We start from the raw sequence: 18,754 nt of genomic DNA, 5'->3' as shown, positions 1-18,754 counted from the left end.
AGAAATCTCTGAGCTTTCCACTCTTTGTGGGAAATATTCTTCTGTAATTCCAATCATTGCAGATTTTGGTTGATCCAGAGAACACGCAGTGAAACCCATTGCTTTTCATCATTCAGAAACCACTCACAAGGTTTTGACACAAAGCCAGCTTGGCTCAAGGCTGGGCCCAAGGCCAGCTTGACAATATTCCCGAACCTTTCAACAATCCCTGGCTGGTTTTCAAACTTAAAACAAAAGCCCAGGTCGGGGAAAGTTTGCAAATTTTTAGGTTGCATAAGAAAATTTCTGAATATCTTGTGATAAATTCCCATCATCTGTTCTCATGCTGGGAGAATCTCCCAGTCTCCAAACCCTGCTCTTGCCTCAAACAGTGTTAACAGCAGTCTTTACAAAAAGGGCTTGTCTTGAGAGCTGGAGAGAAAGATGTAGGATGCGCTGGGAGTTGTTTGGAAAACAAGCAGGCCAGGTGGCTCTTGTTTGGATGCCTTGTTTCTTGCCTGAATTATCCCCAGGTGCTCCATTAAGAAGCAAGAGTTCTAAGTTTATGGTACTTTCTGGAGCCAGGTATCCTTCATGGGTTCATTGCTGCATTTAGGAACATACAGGAGTCTCCTGTAAGCAGCAGAATTACGGAGTTTTCTGAAATACTTTACAGTTTCAGATGCTCAGCAATATGACAGAACTCTTACTCAGCATCTTGAGAACATTTAGTCACAGAAAGAATCGTGAAATGCTGTACTTCTCCCTGTGTAGGCAATGTAGAACAGAAATGTAGGCACTGCAGCCACAAATAGAGACTGCGGGCACAGGGCTCCTCTGGTTGGGATGCTGCTATGTCTGGCACACACACACACTTAACACACACATGCACACACACACACACACACCAGTTACCTGTTAAGCAGGGAAAACAAAAGGGAAAATATGTAAAAGACATTCCTGCTCTCAAAATATTCAGAATCAGACTGACTGCTAGCAAACGTCAGGACAGGTCTGCATTGCTCACTTTATCTCTACCTTGCCACCATTTGACAAATGCAAACAAATATATGTAAAGTCCCTTTGCTGATGATTCCAAGAGCAGAACATTTTTTCCTTTTTTCTTTTCCCTCTTCTTTATTTTTCCTTCTACTTTTTTTTCTTTTTCTTCTCTTTTATTCTTCCAGTCTTTCTAGTCTGCATTCTCTAAGCCTGAATCTACAAACAAGGCTAAGTCTGAGGAAGCCTTCATTAAATGTTAACAGCTATTCAATTTATAGGGATTTATACTATTCCAGAGATCAGCCTTTTTTGTTCTGTATGCTAAGATTCAGCATGGCCACATTTTTATCCATCAGTGAGCAACAAAAGCTCACATGATCTCTTCCTCCTTCCTCGTGTCATTGCACCATTGAGCAGCACAACCTCAGGACCCCAATGCTGCCCTGCTCCACGCACGTGCCTCGTGCCCCGAGCAGCCTTACAATAGCATCTGCCTCTCTCGCCAGCAGAAAGTCACGTTCCACAACCTACTGCTCAGATCAGCGAACGAGCGGCACATCAGCAGATTTTCTGCCTGCCCAAAGCTACAAAACAGCAAAACATTTCTCACAGCAGCCAGTGGGCATTACATCCCATTTTACTACTGAACTCAGTAGCTTTAAGCAGACAGAAAAGCAGCAGGGAAACATCCATGTCGAGAGAACATACATGCACAGATGCACACTCAAATCATGAAAATAACATACAGACGAGTAGGAGTGGAATAATATAGCCATGCTGACTCTTGATTATTCTGGCCAGCTACTCTTTGTGCTGATTAACTGAAGGGGATTAGGGAGGGACTCAGCCCAAAAACGCAGTTCCTAATGCTCCTGCAGCTATTGCATAACGAGACCGATTCCCGTCCCAAGCCCTGACCCTCAACTTACTCAACACAAGTTTAATGCTGTCAGGTTGCATAATGGAAACACCTGCTTCCCAGTAAAGAGGAATCTAGATGGGATCCACCAGCTTTCCAAGGGCTGGGTCATTCGTTATCTGAGTTCCCAGGTGAGCAGTAGAGCAAAAGGAAGTGGGCAAATGCCACCAAGAAGGAAATAGAGCTGCTTTCCCCCAGACATTTCCATCAGCACTTACTGGAAGCCAAAGCCCTCCGAGCTTCATTAATGTGTGCACACTTGCTATTGGCACGCCCACTAAAGAAATGAACCCCAAACCAAGGGAAATCAAATACATCTCCAAAGTAAACTGAAAAATCAATGAACCCACACAGCTTAGCTAAACTAAATGCACCTTAAGTCAGGTACGCCTAACGGAGGAAAACACAGCAATCCAAAAGTCTGTGATTAAGATGCTATCTCCAAAAGCATGCAGAAAAGATAATAACACTTCAGAACAGTCACTCCATTAAAATCGGAGTGTGCTGAAATAACATCACAGAGCCATGCAGGAATTTCAGGTACGTAAGGAATATCTGAAGTAACTCCTTTGCAATCTCAACCACTCTGGATGCGTACAGGTGTAAGGCAAATGAGGACAGAGCCCCACCACGATGGGCTGCAACCAAACGCCTTCCAACATCTGACAGAAAACTGGACTCCCTGTGCCCAGCAAATTGTAAAAAGCTTCAGGGAACTTGGCTGGGTCCTGCGTCCCCCTCCCCCACCATAGCAAAAATAATAATTTCCAAAGGCCACGACTGCTCGCTCTTTTCTATTTCCCCCCATAAGCTTGCTAACTCGTTAGCAATGTTTCCAAGCAGCAAGGCTGGAAGAAGAGCAGGAGGAGGGACGGGGACAGAAGCAAGGGATGCTGCCGCCGCCAGGCCCCTTTGTTGAGCATCAGCGGATACCCCTCGCCTCTTACCTGGGGATGCAGTCGCCATGGCGACGGGCGGGTGCTCCCTGGCGGAGCCGAACGCCAGCTGCTCCCGCTGCTCAGCCCCGTCTCCATCCCGCAGCGCAGCCCCAGCCGCGTACTGCTCCGCCCCGGCCGCAGCCCAGCGCCCCGCGGTGCCCGCCAGCAGCAGGTCCTGGGGGTCCGGCGGGGCTGACATGCTGCTGCCAGGCGGCCGCTGGCTCCGGCTCTCGGGCTGCGGCGGGAGCCACCGAAAGTGGCCGCCGAGGACTGGCTGCTGCGCGGCCGCGCTGGGTCTGGCCGGCTGCGGGACTCGGAGCCGCCGCCGCCGTTGCCGTATCTCCACTAGCGCGTATTACGCAGGTGAAAATGGCTTGTTCAGTTGGAGCCTTCCAGCCCTTGCGTCACCCTGTGGCTGGCATATCACAGGGCAGGAATCTGCCAGCCTGGCTGCCGCGCTCCCCCATTTAACCGCTTCGGCAGGGTAGGCACGGACTCGAGCGCACAGGGGGTAACGCGCCCCCCTCCAGGCAGGCGCACCCCCCGCCGCTTAATGCCCTCCCCGAACGCATCCCGCAGAGCACTCTAAAACAGCGCACTCATTGTGGGGATGCCACTGGTTCCTCTTACGCTTCCAGGGCAAAGGCAGCCCCACGGCCACGCGCATCCCACGAGCTCCCACTTGCCCCCGATCTCCACCAGCCCAGCAGAAAAAGCCACACTCTGCAACTGAGCGCTCGCCTTTGTGCAGTTGGCTCCGCGCTGCTCGCAGCCACGCCGTGGAGAGACGATCACAGCTTCTTGCATCTAAATGACACTTGTCAAAATAAACTCACAGCAGGTGTCTGTGTGCCTTGTTTATTCTTCTCCTCCTCCCCCCCCCCCCCCCCTTTTTTTTTTGTTATTGTATTTTCATTCTTACTGATTCTCCTAAGCAAGCTGTGCTAGCAGAGGCGGTGCAGGGAGCCCTGCAATTAAGGAGAGGAGCATTGGCAAGAGATGCAGCAGGGGCAGGATCTGTGCCACTTCCCAGGTGCGTTGGGAACCAGTACCCTTGCTGTACTTTTACAGAGGAGGAAGCAAAGTCAGTCTATTGTGACAGGACAAGGGAAACAGTTTCAAACTAAAAAGAGTGGAGATTTAGATTGGATATAAGGAAAAGGTTTTTTATGGTAAGGGCAGTGAAGCACTGGCACAGGTGGCCCAGAGGGGTGGTAAGTGCCTCATCCCTGGAGACACCCAAGGTCAGGCTGGACGGGCTCTGAGCACCTGACGGAGCTGCAGGTGTCCCTGTTCATTGCAGAGGGTTTGGACCAGATGGCCTTGAAGGGTCCCTTCCCACTCAAACGATTCTATGATTCAGCCAGGTGGTACAGGACCGTTCCTGCATTGCACAGAGCTCTGGTACTGACAGGTCAAAAAATAAGAGGAATTTTGTGAAAGGGATTCTCAGGATCTGTCTCTTCTGATGTGAAAAGTCAAGCTGTGACGCGGGGAGCAGTTGCCCCAGACAGAAGACTTCACCTCAGACTGGCTCTGTGCCTGTTGCAGCAATAGTTCTCCTGCTGAATTCTTTATATCACAGCATCCCCAGCCACACTTTAGATCTTCTCCAGCTTCAGGAAGCCATGCTTGCACCTGGGTTTGAAAACTTAATTCACTTCTACTCTCTCCATGTGAAGGGGGAGAAAACTCAGGGTAAGCCCATACTGCAAGATGAAGAGCCTTAGAAGTAGCCTTCAACATTTCCGTCTGTGTTGTCTTCTCAAGGAATCCCAAGGAATCACAGAATTGTTTGAGTTAGAAGAAACCTTTAAAGGCCATCTGGTCCAACCGCCCTGCAATGAACAGGGCCACCTACAGCTCCATCAGGTGCTCAGAGCCCTGTCCAGCCTGACCTTGAATGTCCCCAGGAACAGGGCATCCATCACCTCTCTGGGCAACCTGTGCCAGTGCCTCACCACCCTTATGTAAGAAACTTCCTCCTTATACCCAATCTAATTCTCCTGTCTCAAGTTCAGGATCTATTTCTGGGAGTCGTCCTGCTGTCCCCTGAATCAGTGCTATTCAGTGCCAGCTCCCCCGGGCCCTTCACAGATGGGCTCCTCAGCCTCTGGGGAGGCTTAGAACCAAAGCACCCAAGTGCCAGCATGAGAAACATGCTCAGGATTAGCCAAACACACTGCAATCCAGGTGACTGCTGTGACTTCAGATAAACTCCGTGGTCTCGAGTTCTGAGTGCTAAGCATAGTAGCATCCTATGACTTACAACTCTGTACGTACATTGCATGGTACAGTTCTAGTGTGGAGCTACTGTAGACTAAGATCAGTACAATTTGGCTTCAAAAAGGGAAATTACATGGTTATTGTTATATTGCCCTGAAAAAAAAAAAACACCCACCTCTGAAGCAGCTATAAACTGAGTTTACTGTCTCAGAGCTGCCCTGTTAGCACTGGTGCCTTGTGGGACAGCCCCAGAAACCTGGAATCATAGAATGGCTTGGGTTGGAAGGGACCTCAAGGATCATCAAGCTTCAACCCCCCTGCCACAGGCAGGGCCGCCAAGCTCCACATCTAATCATAGATCAGGCTGCCCAGGCCCTCATCCAACCCGGCCTTGAACACCTCCAGGGACTGGGCATCCACAACCTCTCTGGGCAGCCCGTTCCACCACCTCACCACTCTCATAGTAAAGATCTTCCCCCTTATAACTGGAAACCTGGAAACTTGTGGTATGGGTTGGTGAGTTAGCGCTTGGCGCAGATCTCAACAGGCAGTGCAAACACAACCACCAATAATTTCTTTCTCGTTTTGAGCTCCCTAGTCCAGTTAATTACTGAAAAGCAACAACAGCAAACCCACTTCTATTGGTCTGCTTTGCATGCTATTTCTAGATCAGCAATTATTATATAGGTCATTTTACTTTCAGGGCAGCATATGTCTTAACACAACATGCAGTGCCATCTGGGCGACAAGAAGAAAACCACTCCAAACCCCTTGGCTGAAATATGGCTATCCAGAGGGTACAGACAATCAGCAAATCTCCTCCTGAGCCACTGCTTTGTTAAAGCATTTACAGAAGTATACATCACACAGCATAGTCTACTAAATTTAGTTTTTCTTTAATTCCTGGTAATCACAGAATCATAGAAGGCTTGGGTTGAAAGGGACCTCAAAGATCCAGCCCCCCTTCCACGGGCAGGGTCACCGACCACTAAATCCATTCTCTAAAATCACCTAAGATAGAAAATGCATCTTTGATGCCAGCTTCAAATTTTTTGATGCAGCAGATGACAAGATATACAAAGATTCACCATTGTCTGTGTTCCTGCAGCACTCAGCAATACCCTTACTGACTTCCACCAGAGTGATCTCCATGCAGCTCTCCAAGCCGCTCATTAGAAGCACGGATTCACCCGTAACCCACACACACAGCATTTATTGTTAGCAACATCTTCACAGGACAACAATAAAAATACATCCCACTACCATGCTCAAGCTGCCTTAGAAGCACAAGCTTGTTGGGTTTTCTTTATCTGTTTACATTAAGATGGCGTTTGCTCCAGTTCAGAAGCATGATTTTAGTCACCGTGTTCTTACTGCCGAATTCCACATCTAAGGCTCACCACTTGAGCAACAGGGATAAATTTAACCAATTCATTGTTTCCCCTTTTACACACACCCTATCACGCCTGTTATATTGTCTGATTACGATTCTGGTGACTTTAATTATTAATAATGTTAATTACACCCAGTACATATACAAAAATAAGTCTCCCTGTAAAGCTTAATGTATGTCCTTGTTCAGACTCTGCTTTTCTTTTGCGTCCACCGCTCTCTGGGGTGTTCCCATGATCCCTTCTGTTGGAGTTGGCAGTAGACTAGAGAGCTCAGGAGAAGTACCAAGCCCTGACTACTTTGCTGTGTGAGCGATCTGCGGCCATAAAGGTCTTCTGATAACTCAGCATCATCAGAAATTTGTGCACACAGGCTCAGGATGATTCATTGCTACAGACCAAAAAGGTGATCATGATCTGAGGGCTGCCATCATCAACAGGGCGTTACTATAGGAGGAGATGTGGAGGGAAGAGTGTGTGGACTGTGTGCTCTGCTTTATCGAAGAGAAGTGGGGACAAGTAGGGACAAGCACATAAATACATCCAAATAGCGGCTTTTGCTTCAGGGATCCCCACTGTAGGACAACCCAGGACTTTATTTCACCAGTTCCTATGCAGTCCCCAGGTGACCTGGAGCAGTCTCATGCAATATGATCAGCCCTGCTCATCCCCACGTAACATTGGGTGGCAACCTACAAGTCCAACTTCAGATCTTGGATACAAACTCTGGGCTCCCACTGACCGTTCCACATGTGGTACATAAATTTCTGACAGCAAAGTTCTGCTTTGCCAGTATGAATGAACGGGAACATCCGAACAGACACTCTGCAAGCCTGACTGATCCATTCTGCATGCTTGAACCCAGCACAGCTCAGGATGGCTTGTGTAAGGTTGCGTCACTGCACATTTTAAAGACTCAATTGTGTGCTTAACAGAAGTGTGTGTGTATTTAGGTAATACTTGGCACAAATGAACAAAGCTGATTCCTTCCTATTTTCAGTGAATTTACAAAAGCTCCTGGTAGTTTGTGTTGTACTGTGTTGAAAAAAGACATCCACAGGGCTCATCTATCTCTGCTCATTGATATTTAATTCTCTTGCTCTTCCCTTTCAACATTATAACTCTGAATGTATGAAGTCTGCAAACACATGCACACAAATTGCTTCTCTTCCCATTACAGCCCTTTGTGCTACGGGGCTGATGTGTGCTGCTTGGCCAAAGTGACTTTAAACCTTGAGGGGATTTTTGGTCTCAGATGTAACATTACCAGCAAAGAGTATAGGACCTGGCAGGATATATCAACTGATGCTGTAATAGAAAATATTATCTCCCCTTCCTCGACGATTATTCTTGAGGTTTTAGAATAAATCAATTGCAAAGGAAAAAAGCAATATGAGAAAGAAAAGAGCTTCTGAAACAAATAGGGAAAAAAGATGAATAAAACAACCTCCTTCTACTCAATATAAAAGATTCTGGCACTGTAGCACCTGACTTATCGTTTCAAATTCAACACATCCGCATTGCAGACTGCCCAGATTCCAGGCATGTTCCACACCCCGTCCTCCAAACAGGCATAGCACTGGGAGTATACAACAATGCTGTCCTGGCCAGCATGCATGGATTGCCTTCCCCAGCATACAATCAGGATCCTGTCCTACAAGAGACAGAGAGCTATTGGGATTCCCAAGGTAAGGCTGGAAATCTCAAGATGATGCTTTCAGGATGAGGATAACGACTTCTGCTGGGCAGGCCAACCTACTGAAGGCTGCCACTACAGAGAAGCAAATAGCCTGAGAGAAAAGCTGATCTGTGGTGATAAGCACTCTCCTTCCCAAAGGCCACCTGTCACCTTAAGTGCATCAAGCAGCCCTCGCACAGTGCTCCCCCGTGGGGTGCCCCTTGGATCTCTGGTCTTCATACCTTCTCCCGCTCCACAAGCTCTGAATATGAGGCAGGAGCAGGCAGCCTCTTCAAGGATCTTTCCACGTGCTCCTACCATTGCTACAAATGCCAAGGCCAATGCTTCAGGCTCATTTGGAAATAGCAGCCTCCTGCAGATCTTCAAAGCATCACCCGCATCCCCACTTCCTCCACAGCACTCCTGAGACCAAACACAAAGGCTCATATCTCTGCTCTGCAATCTGGATTAAGTTTCTGCATCAGCCAGTGGATGTTAGATGCAGTTTGGCTCCTGAAAGCATAGACATCCCAGTGCCAGCAAGGCAGCAGCAAATCTGGTTAAGCCCAGGAGAGACAGAAAGGTGTGTACTGGTATAACATCACCAGCCTTTCTGAGCTAGCAGCTGTTATAAATGAGAGCAGACTGTGCAAACAACTGTAGAGATGAGACAGGTACTCAGTCCAAAACTGCAGCTGGACAGAGCCCTTTATTACCACATGCTGCAAAATGAGGAGATGGGTTCGGTGGGGCCTCTAGAAAGTGCACTGTCAAAAATACCAGAGTCCATATAGCAGCATTTTTACTGCATATTGTTCAAAGTTCACGGTCTCTAGCAGACAGCTTCTTTCTCTGAGGTCTGCCTGGCAATAGCTGTCCACAGCAGTATGTAAACCCCTGCCTGGCCCTTTAATTCCCACACCATGCAAGAGCTTTCAGTGTTTCTAGCCCTCTGGCTGTAATGAAATGTGATTAAAGGTGGTGCCCTCCCCGGGTAAGCCTGACTGACTGCTCAGTCCTTCACCCCCTCCACAACAACAGTCACTCTGGGAGCACCGAGGATTACCTCTGTTTCACCAAAAAGAGAATTTTACAAAGAAATCCATGGGCATGAGTTTAAACAGCAGAGCTGTTGGCCACATAAGCAGACACAAGTCACGTGTGCATATCAGGTGTCAGAGAGGAGAAAACCCAGCAGAGGATCAGCAGAGCCCATTTCCCCTTTCCTCCCACCTCCAACCTCTTTGCAGGGTAGGAGAGCTGCGCAGAGTAGACGGGTGAGTAGGAGGGGGAGCTCTGCATATGCAAGATACATTCTGTAGTGGCCTAGTTTCAGCATGGCTTGGTAGGTGAGTTGCCATCCAAGAGCTATGTCTGAAAGGCTCTGCACTCACCTCTAGAATACATATCCATTGAAATGATTCCCTGTCCTAGAGGACACTGGACCAGGAGTCTGATTCAGAGCCTATGAACTTGGTGATATTTTTTTGGAAATACATCCTGATGTGGCATCGGGATCTCTGCATGCTCTTGCAAGTACTGTTCCCAAGCATCTTCAGAACTTAAATCTTTTTTTTTAATCTTTCTACAGTGCTTATCCCATATCGTGGGAGCCTAGCCCAGGGTTATTAAAAGCAGCAGCATTAGAATTTCTCCGGTTGGAGATTCCCAGCTGCATGGAGCAGGACTGCATTCTCCAAGCCTTAGCAGAGCAATTATCACCGAGAAAAGTGCTCAGGGTAACACTGATGGTTCTGGTGCTATTTACCGTCACTGTTAATGATCCAGCTGAAAGGAGAGTGTCAGACAAGATAGTCTGTGAGTTTTGAACAGATTACATAGTGGCCCAAACGTCATGTGCACAATGATTTTGGTATAGTACAGCAAAAGTCAAGCAAAAATAAATAAAAATATCTGCAGATTTACTTTTAGGAGAAGCTAAAGTGAAGCAAAGGTCTATCCAGGAACTGCATCCATCACAGAACATTTAGATTGGTACCAAAAAGATTCAGCCAGGGACCAGAGAAGCAGAAAGTTTTCTTCATGAATTCTCATTCCCTTGCATTACATCAGAAGCTATTTGTGCAGAGTGCTCTGTGCATTTACACAGCTCTGCAGCAAGTCCATTAGAGGTTAGCATTTGAGTGCTGATTTATGCTGATACAGTGCATGCATTTATCTGAGTGTTGATTATGTACTGTCTGAAAGTCTCTGGAAACTCACAGAGAGTAAGGCTGACACTTTGCATGCTACAGGAAACAGAAATGGCTGGATATCCTTTCACTTAGGATTTGGAATGGCATGGAGGGTATCAGAGAGTCAACCAAAGGAGATAAAAAACCTAAAATCACTTGTAAAACACACCAGAGATTTCACCTTCAAGTGTAACTGATAGGTGCAGCCACCATCCCTAAAACCCAGAACTACTGCAATGTGCAGATATTGATGTAACCGCAATGAAAGGGAACACGTTCTTAATAGATACAATGACTTGTGCCCAGAGATACCCCTAAGCAATTGTCATCTCTTAGTAAATGGTAGTGCTTTCTAACAGTTGCAGTGAGGGAATCTATGTTTGCCATTGGTTCATGGAAAAGTAAGATGCTAATAGGTAACCTGAGTGACCAAGGCTAATGTAAGAAGCCTGAGGACAGATATGATCAAGCAGAACACTAAGTAACTGTCTCCATGAAATCTTGATGGCTAGGTCTTACATTTAAGAACATGATTTTTGCGGCTTCCATTTTTATCCTAGCACAGACCAATTTTCTTGCTTTGTATGCAAATGAGAACCAATAACACATTTACAGCAGCCACTGGAAGCAATCCATAAATCAAGATCAGGCTGAGAACAACTCGTTTCTCATTCAAATATTTCTTCGAGAAGGAGCTGAGCAAAAGGTTGTTGCCTTGTTCATTCATGGGCTCATGCCCTGAGCATGGCTGCCCTGACTCAAAACAGACAGCAAATGCTGAATGTGTATCTGCCCCTTTGAGCTGGCTCTGCCTGCCTAGACATCAGGTGTTACAATACTGTAATTAGGCTTTAATCCTGAATTTAGTCCTCTGCTGGCTGCTGCCCACACATCTCATCGATGACATGAGAACTCTGTGGCTCAAGGATAGACACAGTGTTGAGGCACTAGAGAAACACAGAGGGCTGAGTCAGGCAGAGGCTGAATTTTGCCATTATGAAGCCAATCGAGAGCTATTCTGAGACATTTGATCTAATTTTTAAATATACGAAATTAAACTCCTGCTAGCAGAAGTGTTGTAGAACCAGGTTCTATTTTATATTTGTAATTAATCCCATCAACTTCAAATAAGCTGTTTTTCTATAATATTCGCAGGGTTGGGATTTGTTTTTGCATCTAACTGATATATCATTCAGCACTTTATATCAGTACTTCAAAGGGAACATTATTGCTTTACATTTCAGAATCACTTTGTAGTTCATTCCATATATTGCATCACCAAAACTAGACAGAACAACCTGCAAATTCTTACCAACCCTTCTCATTTGTGGCTTTATTTTGCAAATTAAATGCTTGTAGTGAACACAACCCTACAATCCTCAAACTCTGATGTCAGTGCCAAAAAAGCAAAACCAGGCAGCATTAATCCCTGATATTAACAACCCTTAAAACCACTGATTTTATCCTCAGCATTCTGCAATAGAGTGGGTAGAGAAGAAAATAAGTCTGATCATTTGTTTTTATGAACTTGTAGCATACTCTTAATGTAGCTTGACATTTGCAAAAAAAATTGAAACCCAGACTGGAAGAGGGCTCTACTGGTTTCCCGTGAACAATCCAATCCCACCCAATAATTCAAGTCTTCTGTCAATACGGTGAAATCATGGCCAGGGCCCTCTGCTGGATTATGAAGAAAATGCATCTTTCCTCAAAATGCTGAGATCAATCACTGACTTGGAAGAGTTCATAACATGCGTCAGCATACAGCTTTGGCCATCAACGTTATGTTTTTGTAAAGAGAGCTATGGGTTCCCACTCACCTCTGTGACAACAAAGTGCATTTTGTCACTCACAAGCAACATCACAGGGAAGGTTTCCTAGAATAGGTCATAATGGATCTGTCCTCATTGTGCTCAAACAGAAAAAACAATGTCACACTCATTGTAATTTCCTTATCTGAATTCTAATCAGCTCTTTACAGACAAACACAGTAAAGAAATGGATAAGAAAACAAAAACCTGTTTAAGAGCCAGCGAAGGATGCTGTAAGAGGAAAGGAGCTTTTGCCCTTTGCACAGCTCAGGGAGCTGGGAAGAAAAATTCAGCCAAATGAAACTAGTTGAACACTTTCTATGCTTTAGATTTGGAAGACTTACCAACCCTTCATAAGGATCACTGGGCCTTCTAGTGGTGGAAGGATTGCATGTTCCTATCATCTACCACAAGCATCAGGTGCTTTTTGAGTTCTAGGACTTCAATCAATAGAGCAACCAGGAGACAGATTGCAGAATAGGCTTCACAACACCATTCTCAACTAAATTAATCTAAAGACGCAATTGATTCTTGTTTAATATACACAGTTCTTACGAAGTTTCTGAAGAGGCTTCTGAAAAATGTCAGGGGTTGGGGGAGGACAGAGGAAGTTGATGGACAACTTTGAGGCTCTCCAGGCAGGAACGTGAAATCAAAATGACATGAACACATAATAAATGACCATACGGTTCAATACAGACTTCAAAATTTAAAAAGTGAATGGATGCTTGAGGTTTGCCTTGCAGAAGCAATCTCACTTGAGATTGTTTGTTTTTTTTTTTTTTCCAGGTTGTCAGAGCTTCCTAAGCATCTTGTACCTGCAGCTATTCCCTAGCTTAATTGCCTTTGTGCTCATTTATGAAACGTTTCAGCAGAATCAATACAACATCATACATTATTCTGAAACTATGTTTTCAGGAGGAAAGTACTGCTGGCAGGGTTTTGTCCAGCTCCAGTATTCTCAGTATTGAAAGGTAGATCAAGTGAGTTCATGAAAAAGGAATGTGAGAACTTGTATTTTTTTTTTAACCTTAATTATTCATACATAGGTCTTGGACAGAGCCCAGAACATCAATGGTTTTTGCAATTTGGTACTAGGATAACAGCTTGAAATGTTTTCTCTAAGTGGGCACAGCAAGATACTGAACATCCCTGGTGCATATTTGTTTTAAGAAGGAATGTAAATGTCAAGTGTGTAGATTAGAAGATCTGAAGACAATGAAATGACAGACCACCAACATCCACAGGAACAATTCTTAAAGTGTAAGGATTCAAAACTTTACTTTGAATTGAAACCAGAAAACTCATTCAGAGGGTTTGTATTCCCAAATACATGTTCCTTTACTATGGCTTATTTCCACTAGAACAGGAAAGACAATCAATTAAGTTAGAACTCGTATCTTCATCTTATGGTAAAGACCTATTTTATTTCACTAAAAATCCCTTCACGTATTTGTATATTAATGACACTAAAACGTGGATGTGGCCTGGTGCCACAGTGATACACCACAAATGATTCCACCTGCTATTTCAAAGATGCACTAAAGTTAAGCACCAGTGACTGCTTTGTAAGAGGAAAATATTTTGACCTGCTCTTCTGTCAGTGTCTCTTCCACGTGTTCTGTTCTCCATACCATCACTTCCACCACTGAAAACAATGTTCCAGCAGCATTTAAACAGAAAACCCCTGCTAATTTTGTCAGTCGCATGATAAAAGAGCTTTCTCCATGTGCCTGAGAAAGAGGAGAGAGATCACTGAGCATTTCCAACATCACACTTTGGGTATAGTGAAACACAAGATTTGATGACAGCTTAATACTTAAAAGTCGTCTTCAGAGATAAGAAGTAAGCTGATGAAAGATAAAAGTAAAATTAGAAGATAATGTTGTACTTCATACTGAGCAATGCTTATACTTGAGGTCTGATCTTTTAAATACTGATTGGCATGGTTAGTGCCTTATTTATATGAATTTTGTTAAAGCCAACTGGTTTTGTAATCTGAAGTTTTCATGACATTTTGGACCATCTGGCTGGAAACATCCACCCTGAAGCGCCTCTTGAAACGTGTACTTGTTTGCAGGCTTTTCTCTCAAATGCAGATCCTACTAATACCTGCAGCATGGAAACCTGACACTGCTTGCCTTCAAGGTGAGGTGAGCAGGCAGGAGCTGCCAACCCAACAACCACGACTTACAGTCACTTGCTTCTTCCCTTCCAGCACCTGGTGAAGAGGATTCATCTTCCTGGGCATCATTTCTTTGTCACTGGGCTCCAGGGTTTGAACATTCAGAGCCTTGCTACAGGATTTCTGATGAAGACAGACAATGCTCCTTACACTTGCCACCACAAGACACATCATGAAAGTGCCCTGATTACTGATTCGGCTTTAATTTGGACAACCCAAATAATTACTCATCCACTAATATTTTGAGTAAGTATTCAATAACCACTTCACTCAGGATGTTTCTCAGGAAAGTACTTTTTCTCCTTCTGCTCTTGAAATGTTTATTTGCTTAAACTCTATTTTCATCTTATAACATAAAATTGCTTGAAATACAAGAATATAACTAACTCTTTAGGTTGCCAGGCACAGTTCTTTTCCATGTCAGGCAACAATATCATATAAACAATGTGCTGTCATTATAAAATACAGTGCCCTGTCCCTCTTATTTTTACTGAGAAACTGTTCCAGAACTTCACTCCTCTTGGGGCCAGACAAATTAGAATAATTTTGAGCCTACATTTACTCATGGACAGTTCACAGCCATTTGCTCTTGTGCCAATAGTGTACTTCAGCTTAAACAACTTTTCTCCCTCCCTGGTGTTTTCTTTGCTGAGATATTCATGGCTTCCCATAAGTCACTCGCTATTTTCATTTTAATGCAGGTTTTTAAGATTTATAAAGTTTGCTTTGCTCTAATTATTAACAGTTTTCTGAAATTAGCTGCAGTGTTCTAGGCATGTTTTTACTGTGGTTTCATGACTTAATGCCTCTGCATATGCAGATGAAATTGGCCTATATCTGGTTCCATTTCAATGCTATTTCATTTTCATGTTGTTCTTCATTTATCCTCTGGTTTTCTATGCACCCAATAACATTCCTACCTCCCAGTGAGAACAGGATTTTGGGGAGGAGGAGAGAGGTTCCCAACTGTATCAGCTTACAAAAGAGAGCTCATTTTTTAAAGCTAATTTCCAGACTCCATTTCCCAGTTACTCATTTTTCCCCCAGTTGGTGTTTGAAACCTGTCCATTGCTGCATCATTTACAGATTTTAAAGAGGTGCCTTTAAGAGCTCTTTTGGATAATGAAAATTCATTCATGAAGAATAGCTTTAGCAGAGTTTTTTTCATGTTACCTCAACTCACAAGTTACTGCCACTGTGCCCTACCATTGCCTTTCCAAGAGCACATCACCAGTAAGCAGAACTATAAGCCTGGTTTATATGTCCCAGATCACTGCCCACATTTGCCCAGCACTGTGTGCAAAGTCTTTTCAGGAATGTGTCAGGGAAAACAAACCCTACATCTCATGTACTCAGGAGCTAATAAAAATCTCCCCATTTTGCAAGTATTGAGCTGCAAGTATTGTGTGAACTGTCCAGCACCCCCAGGACAAAGAAAGGATTGTGAAGACTCTGGTCAGCCAGGAGCCATGCCACATGGTCTTAGCTCATCTGATTGTTTGGTTATTAAAAGAAGACATAAATGGAAAGCGAAGGGAAAGAAACAAAGTAAAAATTATAAAAAGCCATGATGGGTCAAGTGAAAGAATTGTTCAGGATCCTGTCTCTGAGTGTGTCTACTTGCACATTATTAAGGTGAACACAGAGAAACCAGGAGTAAGAAAATCACCTCCTTTCATAGGGATTGGAAATGCCCAGCCCTCCTTCCTCAATATATCCCTGCATATTACCTGTAATCCATTCTGAAAGATTTCTTGTGTTTGATATTGAAACTGCATCTTTCTGTTTAACAGCCTTTTATGGAAGTATAACCATAAATTTGTCTAATGACATTTTAAATCCATTTATGCTTTCAGCACTCAAGATATCCTGTAGCAACAAGTTCCACAATTTAATTACAGGCTGCTTGAAGAAATTCTTCCTTTTGTTTGTTCTGTACCTGCGTGATGATTTTGTGATACACTTTAGAGCCTCAATAGCAAGAAATAATGGCTACTGTTCCCTATTTACATCTTCATGCCACTTGTGGTTTTGTATACCTCTGCCATTTAGTCATCTGTTTTCCAAGGTGAGCACTTCATTTCCTACTTCTAGAAAAAGGCCAAACTACTTGTACAGCATAGGGTGCGGGCACACGATCTGCTGCTGCAGTGTGATATCTTGTTTAGAAACACTAGAAGCCACAGGGCGGTGCCTTTGTCTCTCATCGCTCCCAAACATGGAACTGATATTTTCATGGAATCATCCATAATGACTCCAAGATACTTCTTCCTGAGATGCGAGAGCTGATTTACTACAGTAGTCACGGCGATTTCTCCTCAGCAGGTTGCAGTTAGCAGTAGGGACCAGTTCCTCAAGTTTTGTGAGATCCCTTGTGCAATTCATTGTGATCAGCTTTTGTTTTCACTAACCTAACTAATGTTGGCAAATGATGCGTATTTGTAACACCACTCTCCACCCTCTTTTCTGCATCATTTTTTGAGCATGTCAAGCAGCACATATCCAGCACAGATGGGAGGGGAATACTGAAACACTGCTCCTCTTTTTGTGGTGGAACAGCAGGCAGCAAGGGCAACAGGCTCTAAAAGTACACAGTCATCTTTGGAATCCAACTGCAACCCCAGACTAAGAGCTATGTATAAACCCAAACACAAAAAGAAGCTGTTGCTTTCTGCCTGGCTTTCACCCAACGTGGAGCTGTTATTTCTCCTCTGGCGACTGAAGGTCTAGAGACATTAGAAAGGACAGAAAGAAGAAATGGGTTTCGCAAAGATTACTGTCAGTGCCCATCCTCATTGCAGGCAGAGAGCACATTTTGGATTCCCTCTCTACATTACATTTTACAATTCTGTTAAAAAAGCAATTGAATCTGTCCGGCAAGAGAATCATCCCCAGGTTTAACATCTTTCTCATTCTTTTCATCCTGCCCTGTAGTATTTCCCTAGAAACGTGAGCTAGCTTTGCTTTGCCCAAGCCTGTCTTTATTACTCTGTGGCAGCACAGCCCCAGATTTGTCACACTGCAAGAAGCTGCCGGGCACCCTTAAAAAAAATGCCATCTGCATTCCTTGTGGTTGAGCAGTACCAAAGGCAAATAAAAGCAACAAATTAATTAACCTCTGTCCTCTCCTTTTGCGTTCTAGAGACTGAAAGCTTATTTTTCAGACATGCTTAGACAGTCTTGAAGGCTTAATCCACAACATGCTACCACTATCATAGCAGAGTACCATACATTTCCTCTCCGGTTTCATTTATTGATGTCATGAGTCAAGCATTTCATCATGCTATTATCTTTAAATATGTGAGTATCTCTGAAGTCAGAACTGATGCACGGTTTTCCTAACTGTTTTCAAACATCTTAGTTGATCACAAACTGCAGCATGAAAACCTGGAAGAAATCACTTGCCAGCACAGCTTTTAGGTTTTAGAAGCATCCCGCCACAGTGCTAAAGCCAGTGAGCTGGGCTGGGAACAGCAGAGCACTACATCTTCATTTCTTCCACTACAATGTTTACCATATGTATTACACGTTTATTTTCGCCCAAACTTACAGATATGTGACTTGAACAACTACCACCACATTTTTGAGGAAGTTTTCTTATAATCATAACCAATTTATTGCACGTGGCTAGGTTACTTTTTGTATTTTTCTCCAGATTTTTCTTTTCTTTCTGTCATGTTTCTATCATACCACGTGTGATTCCTGCAAATGGCTACAGAGGTGAGAAGATGGGCTTTTTGCCCTAGAGAATTTTCACCTATGCAGATGCAAGAAGAATTAAAGGTGCGTTTTTGCTACATGTTTTCAAAATAAATACATCAGCTGTTATTTTGGTAGTTTGCTGTTGTTGCTGCTTGTTTTATTGACAGCTATATCACAACAAAGAAACAAAAGTCCCTCTTCAACAAGCAGACAGAGGCTGATGTTTCCCTGTTAGATGATTTCAAAAACAGCTTTATGTTTTGGAGGTTTTAGATATATTAACATGTTTAAAATTATAAACTGTGTTTTTAATTGTCCATCACAATAAATCAGAAACATACTAATTCCATTTCCTGCTGTCAATTTTCAGTTCAGGAATTTGAAAGAGAAACACATTCCTTATGTAACATAAGGGTGTAACACAAGGGAAAGTGGAGCAATGACAGCAGAGTAACAAAGTACCAGGCTGCAACAAGTGAGGATTCGCTCAAATACAACAGCCATAAGCACCGAAATAAAGGAAAGAATCTGCTTACCTTCAAAAAGGCCTCAGGCACACAAGAACCTCCAGAGAGATGCCCTCACCCCCACTGCCAACCCTTAAATGAGGTCTGGGAAGGGGAAGATCCTGGCTCCACCTCTTCCAGTCATTCAGGTGCACTGCATGCACCTGAGCTCCCCTGGGTTGGCCCTGCCTTCCCACCAGGTGCTCCATCACTGATTCAGGC

At 44.1% G+C, this 18,754-nt stretch overlaps 1 protein-coding gene across 4 annotated transcripts in view; it reads right to left on the bottom strand.

Annotated features, from left to right (window-relative positions):
- The window catches only part of RTN1 (reticulon 1), a 121,486-nt gene that overhangs the window by 96,510 nt on the left and 6,222 nt on the right, over window positions 1–18,754 (bottom strand). Inside the window, exon 1 of one of the 4 annotated variants that reach the window (XM_021402720.1) lies at window positions 2,848–3,077. The exons of the other annotated variants lie outside the window; for them this stretch is intronic. Within the exon in view, the coding sequence (XP_021258395.1) occupies window positions 2,848–3,037 (190 nt within the window). The 5' untranslated portion in view covers window positions 3,038–3,077. Of the gene's footprint in view, window positions 1–2,847; window positions 3,078–18,754 lie in introns of those variants that run through there. 4 annotated transcript variants of the gene reach the window in all.

Source organism: Numida meleagris, chromosome 6 (assembly GCF_002078875.1).
Source record: "Numida meleagris isolate 19003 breed g44 Domestic line chromosome 6, NumMel1.0, whole genome shotgun sequence".
Taxonomy (NCBI): Eukaryota; Metazoa; Chordata; class Aves; order Galliformes; family Numididae; genus Numida; species Numida meleagris.
This window is presented reverse-complemented; position numbering and strand designations above follow the sequence as displayed.